At 35.6% G+C, this 15,697-nt stretch overlaps 1 protein-coding gene across 1 annotated transcript in view; it reads left to right on the top strand.

Annotated features, from left to right (window-relative positions):
• LOC128997985 (rabankyrin-5-like) overlaps positions 1 to 15,697 on the top strand; it is an 81,822-nt gene that overhangs the window by 53,420 nt on the left and 12,705 nt on the right. Inside the window, exons 8-15 of the mRNA XM_054423873.1 lie at positions 1,256 to 1,460; positions 4,035 to 4,245; positions 4,776 to 4,889; positions 4,966 to 5,185; positions 6,679 to 6,804; positions 8,323 to 8,443; positions 9,765 to 9,938; positions 11,802 to 11,915. Of these exons, the coding sequence (XP_054279848.1) occupies positions 1,256 to 1,460; positions 4,035 to 4,245; positions 4,776 to 4,889; positions 4,966 to 5,185; positions 6,679 to 6,804; positions 8,323 to 8,443; positions 9,765 to 9,938; positions 11,802 to 11,915 (1,285 nt within the window). The remainder of the gene's footprint in view (positions 1 to 1,255; positions 1,461 to 4,034; positions 4,246 to 4,775; positions 4,890 to 4,965; positions 5,186 to 6,678; positions 6,805 to 8,322; positions 8,444 to 9,764; positions 9,939 to 11,801; positions 11,916 to 15,697) is intronic.

The raw sequence follows: 15,697 nt of genomic DNA, 5'->3' as shown, positions 1-15,697 counted from the left end.
AATCATCACAAAATTTTTTTCATTTGATCAATTTGGGTTTAGAAGGTGGAAATGTTCAGTGGATGCAGTGTATAGCCTTGCCAGTAAGGTATTTGAGAATCTGGACAAGCATCACCCAACACTCAGTGTCTTTTTAGATCTTACCAAGGCTTTTGACAGTGTCGACCACAGTATCCTCTTGTCAAAATTAGAACACTAAGGTGTCGAAGGTGTTTCTTTGCATTGGATAAAACCTTACCTGTCAAACAGAACACAAAAGGTGCATGTCTCAAATCATCTGTCAAAACCAACTCTTCTATTGTAGGTGTTAGCCTCCGGATTGCCAAATAATATTAGAAAAGGTGCAAATGCCTGCTATTAAGCAATCCAACGTTGTTGTTAACACAACTAGTTTCAGTGCCTGTGTGGCACCATCATCAGGCTGTACAAGGACAGTTTTCTTTCTTCATATAGTTCACACGAAAATAATTAATAAACATTTAAACACGCCCCAAACACGAATACGAGACATTTATGGTAACTGATCAGTTAAGAAAACAGACGACGCTAACCCGGCTGAGTTTGAGTCCAGACTGCAACTCTGCAGACTGGAGTTGCAGTCTAGACTCAAACTCCGCCGGGTTCTGGCTCGGATAATCGGAGTGTACTGTAGAAAAAACTATAATTCAGGATTTGAAGCATACTCTTGCAACATTAAACTAGACTATTTTCTTTTCAAATACAAATTGGCTACATCTGGACCACATGGATGGGATGTCTTATGCCTTATGTTAACTTCAGTATCAACAAGCAATGATAATTCTCTCCACATAATAGCAGCATGTTCTCCTGATACCAATGTTGTTGATGTTTGCAGGTGATGACTATGCAGCCAGGTTTCTTTTGGAACAGAGTGCCTCTGTGTCACTCACCACTCCTGATAATGGTGACACTGCTCTCCACATGATAGCAGCATGTTCTCCTGATACCAATGTTGTTGATGTTTGCAGGTGATGACTATGCAGCCAGGTTTCTTTTGGAACAGAGTGCCTCTGTGTCACTCACCACTCCTGATAATGGTGACACTGCTCTCCACATGATAGCAGCATGTTCTCCTGATACCAATGTTGTTGATGTTTGCAGGTGATGACTATGCAGCCAGGTTTCTTTTGGAACAGGGTGCCTCTGTGTCACTCACCACTCCTGATAATGGTGACACTGCTCTCCACATGATAGCAGCATGTTCTCCTGATACCAATGTTGTTGATGTTTGCAGGTGATGACTATGCAGCCAGGTTTCTTTTGGAACAGGGTGCCTCTGTGTCACTCACCACTCCTGATAATGGTGACACTGCTCTCCACATGATAGCAGCATGTTCTCCTGATACTACTATGGAGGAGACCCTAACTGCGATGGTTGACATTGCCAAACTCCTGTTAGACCGTGGCCTGGATCCTAATCTGCAAAATAAAAAGGGATTGTAAGTCTGGTGTTCAGTTTGATTAACTTATCATGCAAATGAAAGTGGTCAATTTAGTTTGCTTTAATTTAGCCTTTCCTCACCAGAATTGTGAGACTATGCAATCTAATATTACTATTTCATAACCCTCCAGCGTGTCTATAATAGTCGCGGTAGGTTGTTTCTGTAGTGGAAGCAACAATAATAGTTGTGTTTTGCAAGGTTTTGGCCAACTCCAAATTAATGGTTAAAAACGATTGTAAAATGGAATGATTTTTATACCGTTAGAAGGATAAGATTCTGAACTTCCACTTTGTTACATAGATGAACTTTATCTTACAAAGGGATCACTGTAGTTGAGCACTAAAGTGAACAAAAATTTCGAGCATAGACAGTTGCACCATGTACGCGTCACAAAACTGCCAAACACAGTATGTTTCAAAAAATCATAACAAGGGATATTTTTTGTCTACAAAGAAACAGGTGGTACCACTGCAATAAGGAGGAAATTTCCTATATTACGGTAGAAACACTATTTTGATATAGGATAAAAAAAATTAAATACGTAATTTACTGAAAATTATATACAGTCTCACAAGAACAAAATCAAATCAATCAATTTTTACGTGTTGGTGAAGTAGCAGAGCGACTATTATAGTCGCAGTAGTAAAACATTTTAAAATTTTTTTTTTATTTGTACATATTTAGTTCCTTAACTGTTTTTTGAGCATAGTCTTACTAAATTTGAGGTTTGGGGTATTACATTTAGCCTGTTTTTGAAACATTCCGTCATAATGAAGAAACAATTTGATCGCCCCTTGAAATAGGTGCAGCAGCATTTTATATAAAACACTATAAAATATTTATTTATTTATATTTGCTTTAATTATATTATATATTCATGTAGGGGAATGAATTTACTTTCATTTTCCATAGTTGGCATTTAGGTTTTATGTATTTGAAAAATTATATACCTACATGTTTGAATAACAAAATATTTTTTTCAAAAAAATTTAAAGATTTTAAAACGTCATAAAGATTTATAGTAATGATCATTTTCATTAACAATTCTTGCTTAATTTAGTTTCTAATGTCATTTCCTTTACAAAAATGTGTACTTTTACTACATTTCTTGTGAAAAAATTTATTTGGTTTTGTTTGAAATTTTTAGCGCAAAATCGTGGATATTACCATTATTTTTTTCAGGTCATAACATTTTCAAACAAAATGGTATAAAATCGAAACATTTTGTATATCTTGAATTTAAAATAAAGAATTTTTGTTTGATGCAGGAAAGTTTTACTTTCAAAATTACAAAATCCAAAAACCTTTTTTTTATATTTTTTACCTAATGCCAATACAGTAGACCCCCTCTTAACCGACCTTGCTTTGAGAGCAGTCCGGTTTAACCGCCACTTTCTAGGAATCTCGGTATTTCCGCTCCCACTCTGGGCAATGAGAACTGAACCATACGCTTATCTCCACAGGATATATGACTAAGAATAAGTTATTTTGTATTGATCACAAAAAATATAGCATAACCTATTGTCAGTTTATTATCATCGTTCGTAGCTCGAGCACATCTGATCTGATTTGTTATCTGTGCGGCAAAATTATAACATCATAAAGTGTGACGATTTTGAGAACTGATTATCTTATCGCTGGAGTAAACAAACAATTCAACTTGTAGGGAGGGCAGGGAAGGGGGGTTAATAACTCCAAGGTCTAGATAGTTTTTGTGACTCGAGCCTCCAGTTAGAGGCTATAAATAAACATATAAACATCCTGTCTTGTAACAAAATGGTTGCTTGTATCTTTAATTTCAACAAAAGGTTCTAAACTGTATTACGATGGATTTGGAAAGTATCATTAATACATTACAGTACTAAAGTTATTAAAATAGGAATTTTTATTGACTCTTGCCTAGTATTATAATATATTCCACTGAAAGTAGGCCTATTTGACTTAACCATGTTTTGTGTTTATTTGTGACCTTTCTATCAATACGAAAAAGGAGATAAGAGTAGTTTATTTTATAAATAATGCAAGTATGACTTCAAAATAATGATTATATAATTCCAAATGAATAGCACTTAATTATGTTATGATTTTAGGGATTGCCTGTTTTAACCGACCTTTTGAGTTACCCGACCTAGGTCCGGTCCCATTAGGGTTGGTTAAGAGGGGGGTCTACTGTACATACTGTTTTAAATATTTATTCTTTTGCCATTTTCAAATTCTTAATTTCATTACGAACAATTTAAGTAAAGGTTCAATAGGTTTGCTCTCTTGGTTAAGTTTAATATGAATTTTCAAAAATATTACTGCAAAATCGCCAAAAATGCCTTGCCACTACAGAGTTTGCCCATTGCCAGTTGGAGGGTTAATTTTACTTTCTAATTAGAAAAAATCCGAAAAAACAATAATGTGCATTACACATTTTCAATTGATATATTGTCAAAGTTGAATAACCCCTTCCTGATCAATCCTCGTTTTCAGGAGTGTTTGGTTTGAATTTCTTATTTTCAATGTATATTTTGCCCCGTACTGATCCAAAGTATAATTATTTTTAACTCTGATTTTTATCTTCTTCAGCACGGCTCTTCACCTAGCAGTAATGGCTCACAATGAGGAGCTGTTCTCTCTGTTGCTCCTGCGTGCCTCTACGCAGCCAGTGGACCTAAACCTGCGCACCGCAGACGGACACACACCGCTATGGTTTGCTCTCATACGAACGACTAATCATTTCTACAACTGCAACAGCTTTGCTGCAAGGCTAGTTGAGAAGGGAGCAATCCCTAATCCAGTAAGTTGTTACCAGTTATAAAACGTGGTAGTTTTTTATAACTTAAGTTTTAGCGTGTGAAACTAGGTATTCTTCTCGATGTTTTCCAGTGAAAACAAGACCAAGCCTGCTATGAATAAAATTAAGTTTCCCAACTTTGTTCAGCCATTTCTCTCTATTAGCTTCTTAAGGAAACCTTAACAGCACTATGTCCACTATGTCTCTGTTTTTCGGAATCAGCAAACTTTTTTTGGAGATTTACACGCTGGGCTTCACCCTGGAGAAACCCTTTGGGATGCCAGTTTTTTACTATGGACGATTCCAATTTTGCAAAACTATCGTGTTTTCTTTCCCAAATAAGATTTTACTATGACAATTGCACTTTGACCAGCTAAGACTTTAAGTTTTTAAGTGGCATAAATATATTATTTTTAATATAATCTAAATTTCTCAAGGTTAAGCTATAGGTTTATATGATGAAGAATGTGCAATTTCAATTTTATTTTTATTCTGTTTTGCAATGATTTTATTAAAGTATTTCTTCTTTGCAGATCTATCCTCAAAATGGCAACAGTCTACTTCACTTGGTCGCTTCTGAAGGATTGGAAGATGCTGGACTCTTCCTTAGTAGTCACATCAATAACATTGATCACATCAACAGACAGGTAAACTAAACATTCAAAGGTAGTGATAGAAAATAGTATAGTATAAATGTATTTTTCAATTGCTTGTTTCTTTCAGGGAGAGACAGCCCTTCACATGGCTTGTAAGAAGGACTTGAGCAGATTGGTGACCAAGTTGCTGGAGTGCGGTGCCAACCCTAACATCCAGACTTTGCCCCCTGAGTCAGTAGGACTAGATGCAGAGGGGCCAGACACCCCCGTATACAGACAATCCCCGCTGCATGTAGCCATCTTTCACAGCAATGTCAACGCTGTCAAAGCCTTCTTGGAGTACAAAGGTATAATCTGTTGTGATGTTCGATCATATTTTGGTTAGTGTCTTCGTCAGTGGCATTTTGAAGAAATGTTTTACAAAATCCTTAAAGGAAAAGCGGTCCAATTCCATAAATTTGATGTGGATATGCCAGGGATCGAACCCATCTGTCACATTGAAGTGTGAGATGCTAACCACTTACTGAGAGACCTAGGGCTAGTCTGAGTGTGTAGCTAGCCTATACCTTCCGCAAAGATTCGTGGCGGCTGAGGGATTAGGACGGTCGGGTGGTGTCCCAGCCCCTAAATTAGCCCTCACTCGGCTGCTCTGAGGTTTGACAACGAGTCACCCACTGGGCTCAATGCGTAGTTAGTAAAATATTTGTACATCACCATAATGTGTATTAAATAACGTCATTTTTGTAACCTGCATCAAATATCAAGAACATTGAGCCCAAACACGAAATAATTGCGATGATATTAAGCATTCCACGACACGAAAACTGTCTATTATTTTAAAACCAAATGCATACTTAATATCGTCGCAATTATTTCGTGTTTGGGCTCAATGTTCTTGTTATTTGACGCAGGTTACTAAACTGGCGCAATTTAATACACTTTATGGTGGTATCTAAAAATTCTTTCAACTATGCATTGAGCCTAGTGGGTGACTCATGGTCAAAACCCAGAGCAGTCGAGCGAGGCCTAATTTAGGGGCTGGAACACCACCCGACCGTCCTAATCCCTCAGCCACCACGAATCTTTGCGGAAGGTATAGGCTAGCTACACACTCAGACTAGCCTTAGGTCTCTCAGTAAGTAGGGTCTTGTAGGTGCCCTTATAGGTGGATAAGTATGTAATTTATTTGACCCCAATACTTGGAATTAGTTTGAAGAATTTCTATGGGTCTCCGGAAATTCAGTACTTTTCAATACTCCAGTATGTGACACAGGTGTAAAAGTGTATAATATTAAATGTTTTTCCAATACAACTATAGCAACTATTGAGCATTTTTCAAAAACATATTTATTTATTGCGTAAAGTTTTTTAACCCAAGTGCAGTAAAACGAAACAGTAATAAAAAACTAATGTTGAATTAAATCAAATTAATAAAAATCCTTTATTTCAACAGTCTAAGTTAGGTTCTCCATGGCCCTTTCTGACACTTAACCTTCCTTCATACAATTATACATTAGAAAGCAGTATTTAATAAAACAGTATTTACAAAAACAACATTTAAGTAACAAAATTAACTACAAAAACGACTCTTAAACTTACATGGAACAATACTCAAGATCCAATTTCATTGTATAGAGGTAAATGGTATTCCTTAGCAGAATGGCGAACAAGTCATTGAAGTAGTGGAAAAAAGTTAGTAGTAGTAGTTAGTATCGGCATCGGCTTTTGACGATTAATTCTCGATACCGATACCAAATGTCCATGTATCGATGCTATCGAGAATCAACACATCCCTAATTTTTAAGAACAACCTCATTTTTACCCTCAATATTTTTTCCAGCTACAATTGAAGACTCAAAAGACGCAGTGGTGGCTAACCTTAATCTAAGAGACTCTGCCGGGAATACACCTCTGTCCCTGGCCCTAGCTTGTGGAATGCAAGCCACAGTGCCTCACCTCATTCAAGGTAAATTGAGATTGTGGAAATCATACAGTATCTTACCTTTAGATTTTGGCATTGCCAACAGCTCTCCACCATTCGTCTTGGTCTTGCATCCATTTCGGCTTAACATTCCAAATTCACTTGTTTTTCAGTAAAAATAAAAGACTTGAACACTTCATTATAGTCTAGGATGCCTCAGTTGTCAGTCTTCTACCTTAAAGATTATTGTCTGCCAAAATCTTTACTGTAGAGCCTTTTTCTGGTTGTATGGCCAACGCATCTGTGGATTTTATTTTTGATTTGGACAATGATGTCAGGGCTTTGATAAAAGGCTCATAAGTCCTATTATTATGTATTCTTCCAATTCCTTGGCTGAAACTTGGATGAAAAATTGGTATTTTGTTTCTAAACACTTTGAGTAAATTTTCTGTTGTCTTACTAAGAGGCGATTCACGAGTCACGGTTTATCCTAAGTCCGAGCGCAAAATCCAGTTATAACCATTTTGTTTTTTGCGCCGCGGCCTAGAAAACGGGTTCACGAGTACAAGGTTATCCACGCTCTGGCGCAAACAGATAAACTTCACCCAATTTATGACAGGGATAAGCCCAAGCGCAAAAAGTCGGCTTCACGAGTCCAATTAGAGAAAACCCCGGGCCAAACAAATAAACTTGTCTGGTTCACGAGTCATGGTCTAGCACAAATAGGATAATCTCGGGCGAAAATAACAATGGTTTTGGACTTGCACTTTACCTGCTGGGGGGCAGGGTTAAGTTGACATCATGTCGGGATTATCTCATTTGCTCGTTTATTGTTTTTTTGTTAGCAAAAAGAATGTTATATTCAAATTCACCATTAAATTCCAAACAATTTCATTACCCTCAACATAGTATTTATTTTTTTACTACTGATTGGCAAAAACATGCAAAACATAGTAAAAAGTTGCTGTTGACACATTTTAATTAATTACTAATTAAAAATATATTTAATAGCTTAACATATTTATATACATTTATAAAATTGGCCGAGATCAACAATAACTGCAGGCCGCCAAACCCTGTACTTGTGAACCGCCTCTAAGTGTTTATCCCCGTTAATCCCTGCTGTTGAGCAACGGTCAATGTTGGTCTCTGTATTTGTCAATTGGAAATTATTTTACAATAGTTGATTTAAAAAATGAAAACAAATTCAAACATTGTAATGTATTGAATTGTAAGCATTAATTTTAAAATTTAATTCTAATCGCAATTAACTTATAGTTCATCAACAATCATAAACTCTTTCTATCTTGTGAACCCTTAGCTGATTGGAAAAATAAATTTTGATTCCAATTTTTTGTTTAGCTTGAGTCATTCTTCAGTGATTCCCTGCCATTATGATGACTGTGGGAGAAGGGCTGCTGTTAAATATAATCTGTGAGCCTTATGCCACTTTTACCTCACTCATTATATTACATTTGGAATACAATTAAATTCAATCACTCTCTCTGCTGAGTATTAATATGTGCACTTCACATGTATTATTCCGATCTGTATAATCGTTAGGAGGAGCTGACGTCAACATGCGCAATGGTGCTGGTCTCTCACTTCTGCACCAAGCCATCATTAAACAAGATGCTGATACAGCCATATTCCTTCTCAACCAGGGTGCCAACATCGATGCCAAGTAAGTTAATTTTGGTCTTTTGGCGGTCATTGCAGACATTTTCCAACACAATTAGTAAAAAAACAAGTTTTCAGGTTTTATTAATTGTGATAGAAAATGTCCGCAATAATCCCTCAAACACCATACATTCACTATCACCAAAGAACTTCAAACAAAGAAGTAAATATTATACCAGTAAGTTTAAAAAATGGGTTTAACGGTTTATAATAGTTTATAAGTTAATAGTCGATAAGAATCGATAAGTTTTGGTATCCACACATCACTATAGTTTTGAGCAATAACTCTTACCGCCGATCCTGTCATGTATCTTCATTGAATATGTAGACGAGATTTTACAGTGAGATTTCTGTAGATGTAGAAATTAACTCTTTTTTTTGCAAGAAAACTACATTTAACTGTTCATAATTTCAATGTTTACATGTTTATTGTTGAGTTTGCACTATCAGGTCTAGATCTTAAACAGTAATGGTTAATAATAATGTCTCCCAGTTCATTTATTTGCCAGAAAATGCATCCACAAAAAGTCCCAGAGAGGTAATCATGCTCAGCTAACCTTATTGCAAGGTGAATAAACTCAAACTTCAAACTAATGTACTCAATATTGTAACAGTACAGTAAAAGGCTTTTGATAATCTGGCATATTAAATAATCTGTCATTAATCCAAACAATGTGTATAAACTCAATAAATCTTCTGAATATGTTCAGCAGAGTAGTGAGGAAATAACCTGAGGTCAGGGAATTTGAATTAATAAACTTGTACTTAAGTAATACCCTTTTTAATCCTCTATTTTGGCAGCGTTGTTACAATCCCTGCAAAAACAAATATTTTTGGACAATGCTTAGTAATTTCATGTTGATTCTAGTCTCAGAATTACTGTTTTTAGATTATAAAAGGTATAATGTTACCTGGATCTGCCAGAGTAATCCAAATGCTGTCTAACGACTACGCGTTTCGAAGCAGTATAAGCTTCATCTTCAGGTCCTCAAGAACACGTTTCACTCATCAGAGGTCGTCAAATAAATATAATTTTTACACACATACATGGACGGAGAATAGTTACTGACCTCTGATGAGTGAAACGTGTTCTTGAGGACCTGAAGATGAAGCTTATACTGCTTCGAAACGCGTAGTCGTTAGACAGCATTTGGATTACTCTGGCAGATCCAGGTAACATTATACCTTTTATAATCTTAGTAATTTGCGATATTCAGTAATCTGTTTTTACCACATTTTTGAACACACATCATTAGTAAGTTAAGTGTTTACTATATTTACATAAAAATAAAACTATTAAAAATTACATACTATATTGTTTTCAGGACGGTTAACAACGAAACCCCACTGCAGCTTGCTATCACTTACCACTTACCTGCCGTCGTAGAGGCACTGTGTCGCAGAGGCATTGATATGTCTATAGTAGACAGCAACAACAACTGTCCATTGTGGGCTGCTTTAGAGGCTGAGCAAGAGGACATAGCCTCTATACTAGTCAGGTAACCAGCAGTTATCCTACGATAACGCCTCTAGCTAGTACTTCCAAAAAACATTGTCATCTGGTAAAAAAGTCCTTAACATTTCTAAAATTATTAATATTATTATTATTTCTAAAACAAGCAACATGTCAATGCTATCCCCCACAACCGTACACAGTTTTTTTTATAAAAAAAAAATGCTATCTCATTTGTACAGTAGGACCTCGATATCTTGAAGCTGAAGGGGTAATGGTAAAAATGAAAGTTGTTGAGTTTTTCGAGTATGCGAGGTTTGTTAAAAAGGTTTAAATACCTTTTATTAAGCAATTCATTCAATTGCAGTCACAACTAGTTTCAGATCCTATGTGGAACCATCATCAGGCAACAAGGGTGTATTCTTTCTTCATACAAAGAGCGTCATATTTAGCACATAAAAATAAATAAACATTCAAACACGATTGACATTTATGTATTTTGGGACCAAGTTGTTTTGTAGGCATGTTTTATCATCAGACGAGTAAGCAAAAATAGCCTAGTATGAGGACATTAAACTAAAACTCCTTAAAACTATTGTAAACAAAAAGTTTAATGAAACATGTCATCAAAACAACTTGGTCACAAGTTTGAGTGAGTTTGGAATGTGAAGGATAAACTTTGAGATATAGATGTTAGATATTACAGATCACAAAACGTCAACATTCGACTTATAAAGATATTTTTAATATTGTGATTTACCGGGAATTCAAGGGAATTAGAAAAAATATGAGATATCAAGGAATTTGAGTAGTTGTGTAATAAACGGGATAGCAGGTAGCTTATCTTAAAAGGAGCACAGGTAGTACATAAAACACACAGAATACACACAAAATACATAATATTTTGTCCTCAGGAACGAAATATTTAGTGTTTTATGTGTCTTTTGTGGCCTACTTGTACTACCCCTAAGGTTTCAGTTGGTTAGAGTTATTAAAAATCAGTTTAGTGAATTACTGTACCGTATGGTGATAATTGTACCATAATATTACCATACTTCGACATTTCTACCATAATGTTATTATTTACAAAAACATTCAATTACCATCAGACTTTTTAGAAACCTTTCATTGTTACTTTCATCCTGAATAAACCTTCTTGCATTTTGTTTAAACGTTATATAAAATATGTAACATTAAACCATATTTATCATTGTATCATACATGTTTCCAAACTTTTAAAACTCACTATAAACTATAGTATCTACTATAATTGTGGAACTTATTATAGCCGTTTATAAAATGGTATTGATTTGTAAATTATGTCTGCAGTCCAAAATAAACTTTCAAAATTCTGAAAATGTACAGTTGTTTAAAGAATCACAGTTAATCTCTCACAGTTAATTCACAGTTAATCACTCTATCACAGTTTATAACATTTCTTAAATTAAACAAATTATTCGACAAAGATCACTTTGGTTTTAGAAGAAATAGGAGTACCTCAGATGTAGTAGTTGAGCTTCAAGGGTCTAAGGTTGGACCTCTTCTTCTTATTCTCTATATAAATGATTTAGCGGTCACATTAAATTCCAGAATCATAGAATTTGCCGATGACACCACGGTGTTAGATAAAGACTTCTATTGCTGTGGCAACTATCAAAGCATCTGAAAATTGGAATAAAATGGACCCTTCTTTCTTCTTTATTTTTCATTATTAACTTCTGACCTTATTTTTTATTTAATTACTAATTACAAATAAATAAAATTTATAATATAATGTATTTTAGTTGAAAAAAAGGAAAAAAACAACTGACGTGTCATTTGTTTACTGGTGATGTATCACAATTATGTAAATTCTGTGTGACCAATAAACATTTCATTTCATTTCAATGAAATGTATTTTAAATGTCAGGCATGGAGTGGACACGGACTGCTGGAGTGAAGGGCCAGAAGGCTGCTACCAAACACTTCTACACAGAGCTATTGACGAAAACAATGAACAAGTTGCTAAGTTTCTTATCCAAAGGTTAGTGAAGAGTTTTACCAATCTTGCATACCTACCATAAATTTGTTAATTATTTTTATATGAGTACTTAGGAGGGCTATTCAGAAAGTAAGGAACGTTTCACTCTGACTCCGCTAGGCCCGCGTACATCTTGGTGTGTGCTCACTCGGCAGCTCAGTCGGCGTCCAGACGTGACAATGGGACCATTCTGCACTGCCTGTTTTTTTTGCAATTTCAATATAAGATGTGCGCTGCGATTTAAAATCCCGCCAGTTGTGAGGTGCGGTCAGTGATACGGTTTTGTTTGCAAATAACTCAAAACCGATAACAATTTATCACCAAGTGTGTGAAGTTTACAAAAAAAAACATAATGTATGAAAGTTCTGTGCGAAAATGGTGCATTCAGCTCAAAAATGGCCGAACTGACGTTCATGACGAAGCAAAGAGCGGACGCCCAAGCATTCTATGGATCTTTTTTTACATTTTGAAAATGGTTTCGGCATTTGATCAGCTGCCCCACAATTGTATTCCATACAACATGTTTGACACAAACAAAGCATAATAAACAATCATCCTTGTCCTGAGGTCAGTAACATGCTGCAGGACAGACATCTGGAAACAGACTGTATTTAGTTTATTAGCCAGAATTGATGTATATTTATCCCAATTTAAAGTGTTTTGTACCTGAATACCTAAACATTTTGTACACAATGTTTCATTAATAATTTCACCCTGAATATTAATATTTAATCTAATGTTTTCTCTGTCACGAGTAGTTTTGAACCTAATAATTGAGTTTTAGAAGAATTAAGACTCAGCCCATTTGCTGTGAACCATTTGTTTAGATCTTCAAAAGTATGGTTTATCAAATTTTTTAAATTTTTAGGTCTGTTTTTGTTAGGTTGTTATCTGATGATTTTATATCCCTTGTATCATCTGCAAATAGAACAAGCTTTAAGTTTAAGTTAAAAGGCAGGTCGTTAATATAGTTTAAAAACAACAAAGGTCCCAATATAGAGCCCTGAGGTACACCACAATAGCTCATTTTCCATATTGAAAAGTTATAGACATTATCTTTAGCTTTTTAAAGGGAAAAAAGCAACTTGGCTTTGGAATGATTATTGACGAAGAAAAGAAGGATACACAACTAACTCACCTGAACGAAGAGTCCATTACAGTGCCATTACACAAAATAGCTCCAGAGCTGGCATTTTTCTGACATACACCACACGGATATTTAATAGGTTTGTAAGGTACCAAATTTTAAGGGGGGTAAAAACGTACTATGAATAAATAAATACCAGAACTTACCCGATTATAAACCACAATAGCCTACTCCGAGGCCTATGAGTTGGCCATAGCTTGGGCTATGGGCCAAAGAACGTAGGCCTATTTTTATTCACAGTGAAGTACACAAACACATCCACAACTACATATTTATTCATAATAGCACTTCGTGTCACATAATAAAGTTAAACCGGCCGATTTTACAGATATTTAAAGCCGCCGACGACATAACCCCAAACTGGTGTTTATTTGTTGAGAGACGACAGACGAAACTAGACCAGCTCAAGAAGTGAATTTGCGATCAGCTGTTGTCTAGTAGTACTTGAGTTCGCCGCTTGAGCGCGTAAGCCTCGAGCGGGCAGGAACGAAGGATTTTACTACAAGACACTCAAGACAGGATTATTCGTTCGTACGCCGTCTTCGAAGTAACTTCGTCGTTACAAGACTACTTACGCATTCCCGCCGATCGCCGATATTACGAAGGTTAGCTATTCTAATAGTTAGACCATTTCTACGTTTAACGCACGCATTCTCGTTTTACGACTATTTTCGTTCCAAAATTCGATATTAAATAACTAAATTTTAATAACTTAGTTTCCGCTAACTCGAGTCTCGACCCGCCAGTTCCTGCTTGCCAGTGACTAGCGGTGATTATCGTTTGGTTTGATTTAAACCAATTAGTTTCAAAATTACGATTTCTACGAATGATTATTACGTACGTTTATTCTAATTAGTTCGCCGTTTTAATGCCCCGAGACTTGTCGTCTGCGTTCTAAACCCCGTCTTTGGCGGGCGAGAGAACCTAGTCTTGGGAGTAGGCTGATTTGAACAATCAAACAGTCACGAATATTAATATTAAATCTATTTTAAATCATCCCACGATAAATTCTCCATTCGATTATATTAATTAGGCCCGACGACTCTGTAGGAATTGCTTTTTACCTTTTATTCGATATTATATTATTTACCAACGTCCTTAGCCAGATAGTTTACAGTTTAATACGAGTATTTATATCACATTGGCTTAAGATTGAATACTCGTCGGCCCTACAGAGTCATTCCAAAGGTTAGGCAAAATTTAACAAAACTATTTAACGAAGGTAAGGATGATATATAGCTCCAACTGAGCGTCTGCAGGATTTCCTGAACGTTTCCTTAGCTCTGAGCCTTCGATTAAATTTTAAATAAATTGATCAGTCAAAGCCGTGACAACTTCGTATCGACCCCTGGATTTTTCTCGGCTCCTTCTGAGCACTCCGGGGAAGAAATTTGAGTGTGGCCGGTTCTAGGGGTAGGCCTAGCCTGACTTGGTGAATACTAGTTTATTCCCCCCTTAGAATTTTGCGTCACAGGTTTTAAATTACTTTTACTCATTTTAATTTTACTAAAGAATAATACAATTTTTCACAGTTTGTATAATGATGAAAAACACTTTTTTAGATTTAAAGTAAATATGTGTCATGTAAACAAAAGGAAAGTGATTGTTCTATTTATAGCCCAATGTAAACAACAAGGGTTTATGTAGGTCTGCTGATAATTGATATTGTAGATAGTCAATAGGTAATTAATTGTCTTTAAGGTAAATGATATGAGGATAAAGTTACAACTCAAAGCTAGTACTATTTCATAATTTAGGATAAGTTTGAAAATGAATCAACTGATAACAGATAACGAACCAGTTTGTCCTAGGCCAAGGCGCTCATAGTCACATTGATTATCTTAATTTCAGTTGCTGAATAATCTTCTCTCACAGGAAAATATTTGTTCTAGTTCCATTATTATTAGTAGCTAATTTATGTGCATTGTGTTTAATCTTGCTTCAAAGTTAGTGTAAACGCAGGTAATATTTACAATAAATCTTGCCTTGCAGGTATAATTAAAATATAGAGAATATTTTAGTAAAATTATTGATAAAAACTAGAACTTATTTAATAACTTGAAAAAGAAACACTAAGATTTTTATTCATACATAACTTTGCACTAAAAAAACACTAATTTTGTTTAAAAGCTACTTTAAATGAGGACTAGAAAAACTCAGTGGTAGATCAACTTAACCTCCAAACACTTATGTCCAAACCATAAGTTCACATCGTAACTGGTGATGAGACGTGGGTTAAACAGGTTGATTGCAAAGTGAATTTACAGTCCATGGAGTGGGAGCACACAAGCTCCCCGAAAAAACCATGAAAATGTTTGCAAACATTGTCAGCAAGGAAGATTATGGCGACAGTTTTTTGGGACAGGCAAGGTGTGCTTATTATTGACTTTCTTGAACGTGGTGCAACAATAAACTGAGTGGTACTGTGAAACTTTGCGAGTACCAACCCCTAAACATACATATGGGTAAGGTTGCATGAAACAACCTTAGGAGAGCAGTTCAACACAAGCGCCGAGGGAAATTGACGTTGAAATTTTTGTTTATGCTTGACAACACCCGACCTCACATAGCAAACCGCACCAAAGAACTCCTTGACTCTTTCAAATGGGAGGTTTTTCCTCATCCACCCTATAGTCCT

Source organism: Macrosteles quadrilineatus, unplaced genomic scaffold (assembly GCF_028750875.1).
Source record: "Macrosteles quadrilineatus isolate MER2022 unplaced genomic scaffold, UCM_ALF_1.0 Scaffold_7__1_contigs__length_78375512, whole genome shotgun sequence".
Lineage (NCBI taxonomy): Eukaryota > Metazoa > Arthropoda > Insecta > Hemiptera > Cicadellidae > Macrosteles > Macrosteles quadrilineatus.
The sequence above is the reverse complement of the archived record's forward strand: the minus strand, read 5'-3'. Positions and strand labels throughout refer to the sequence as shown.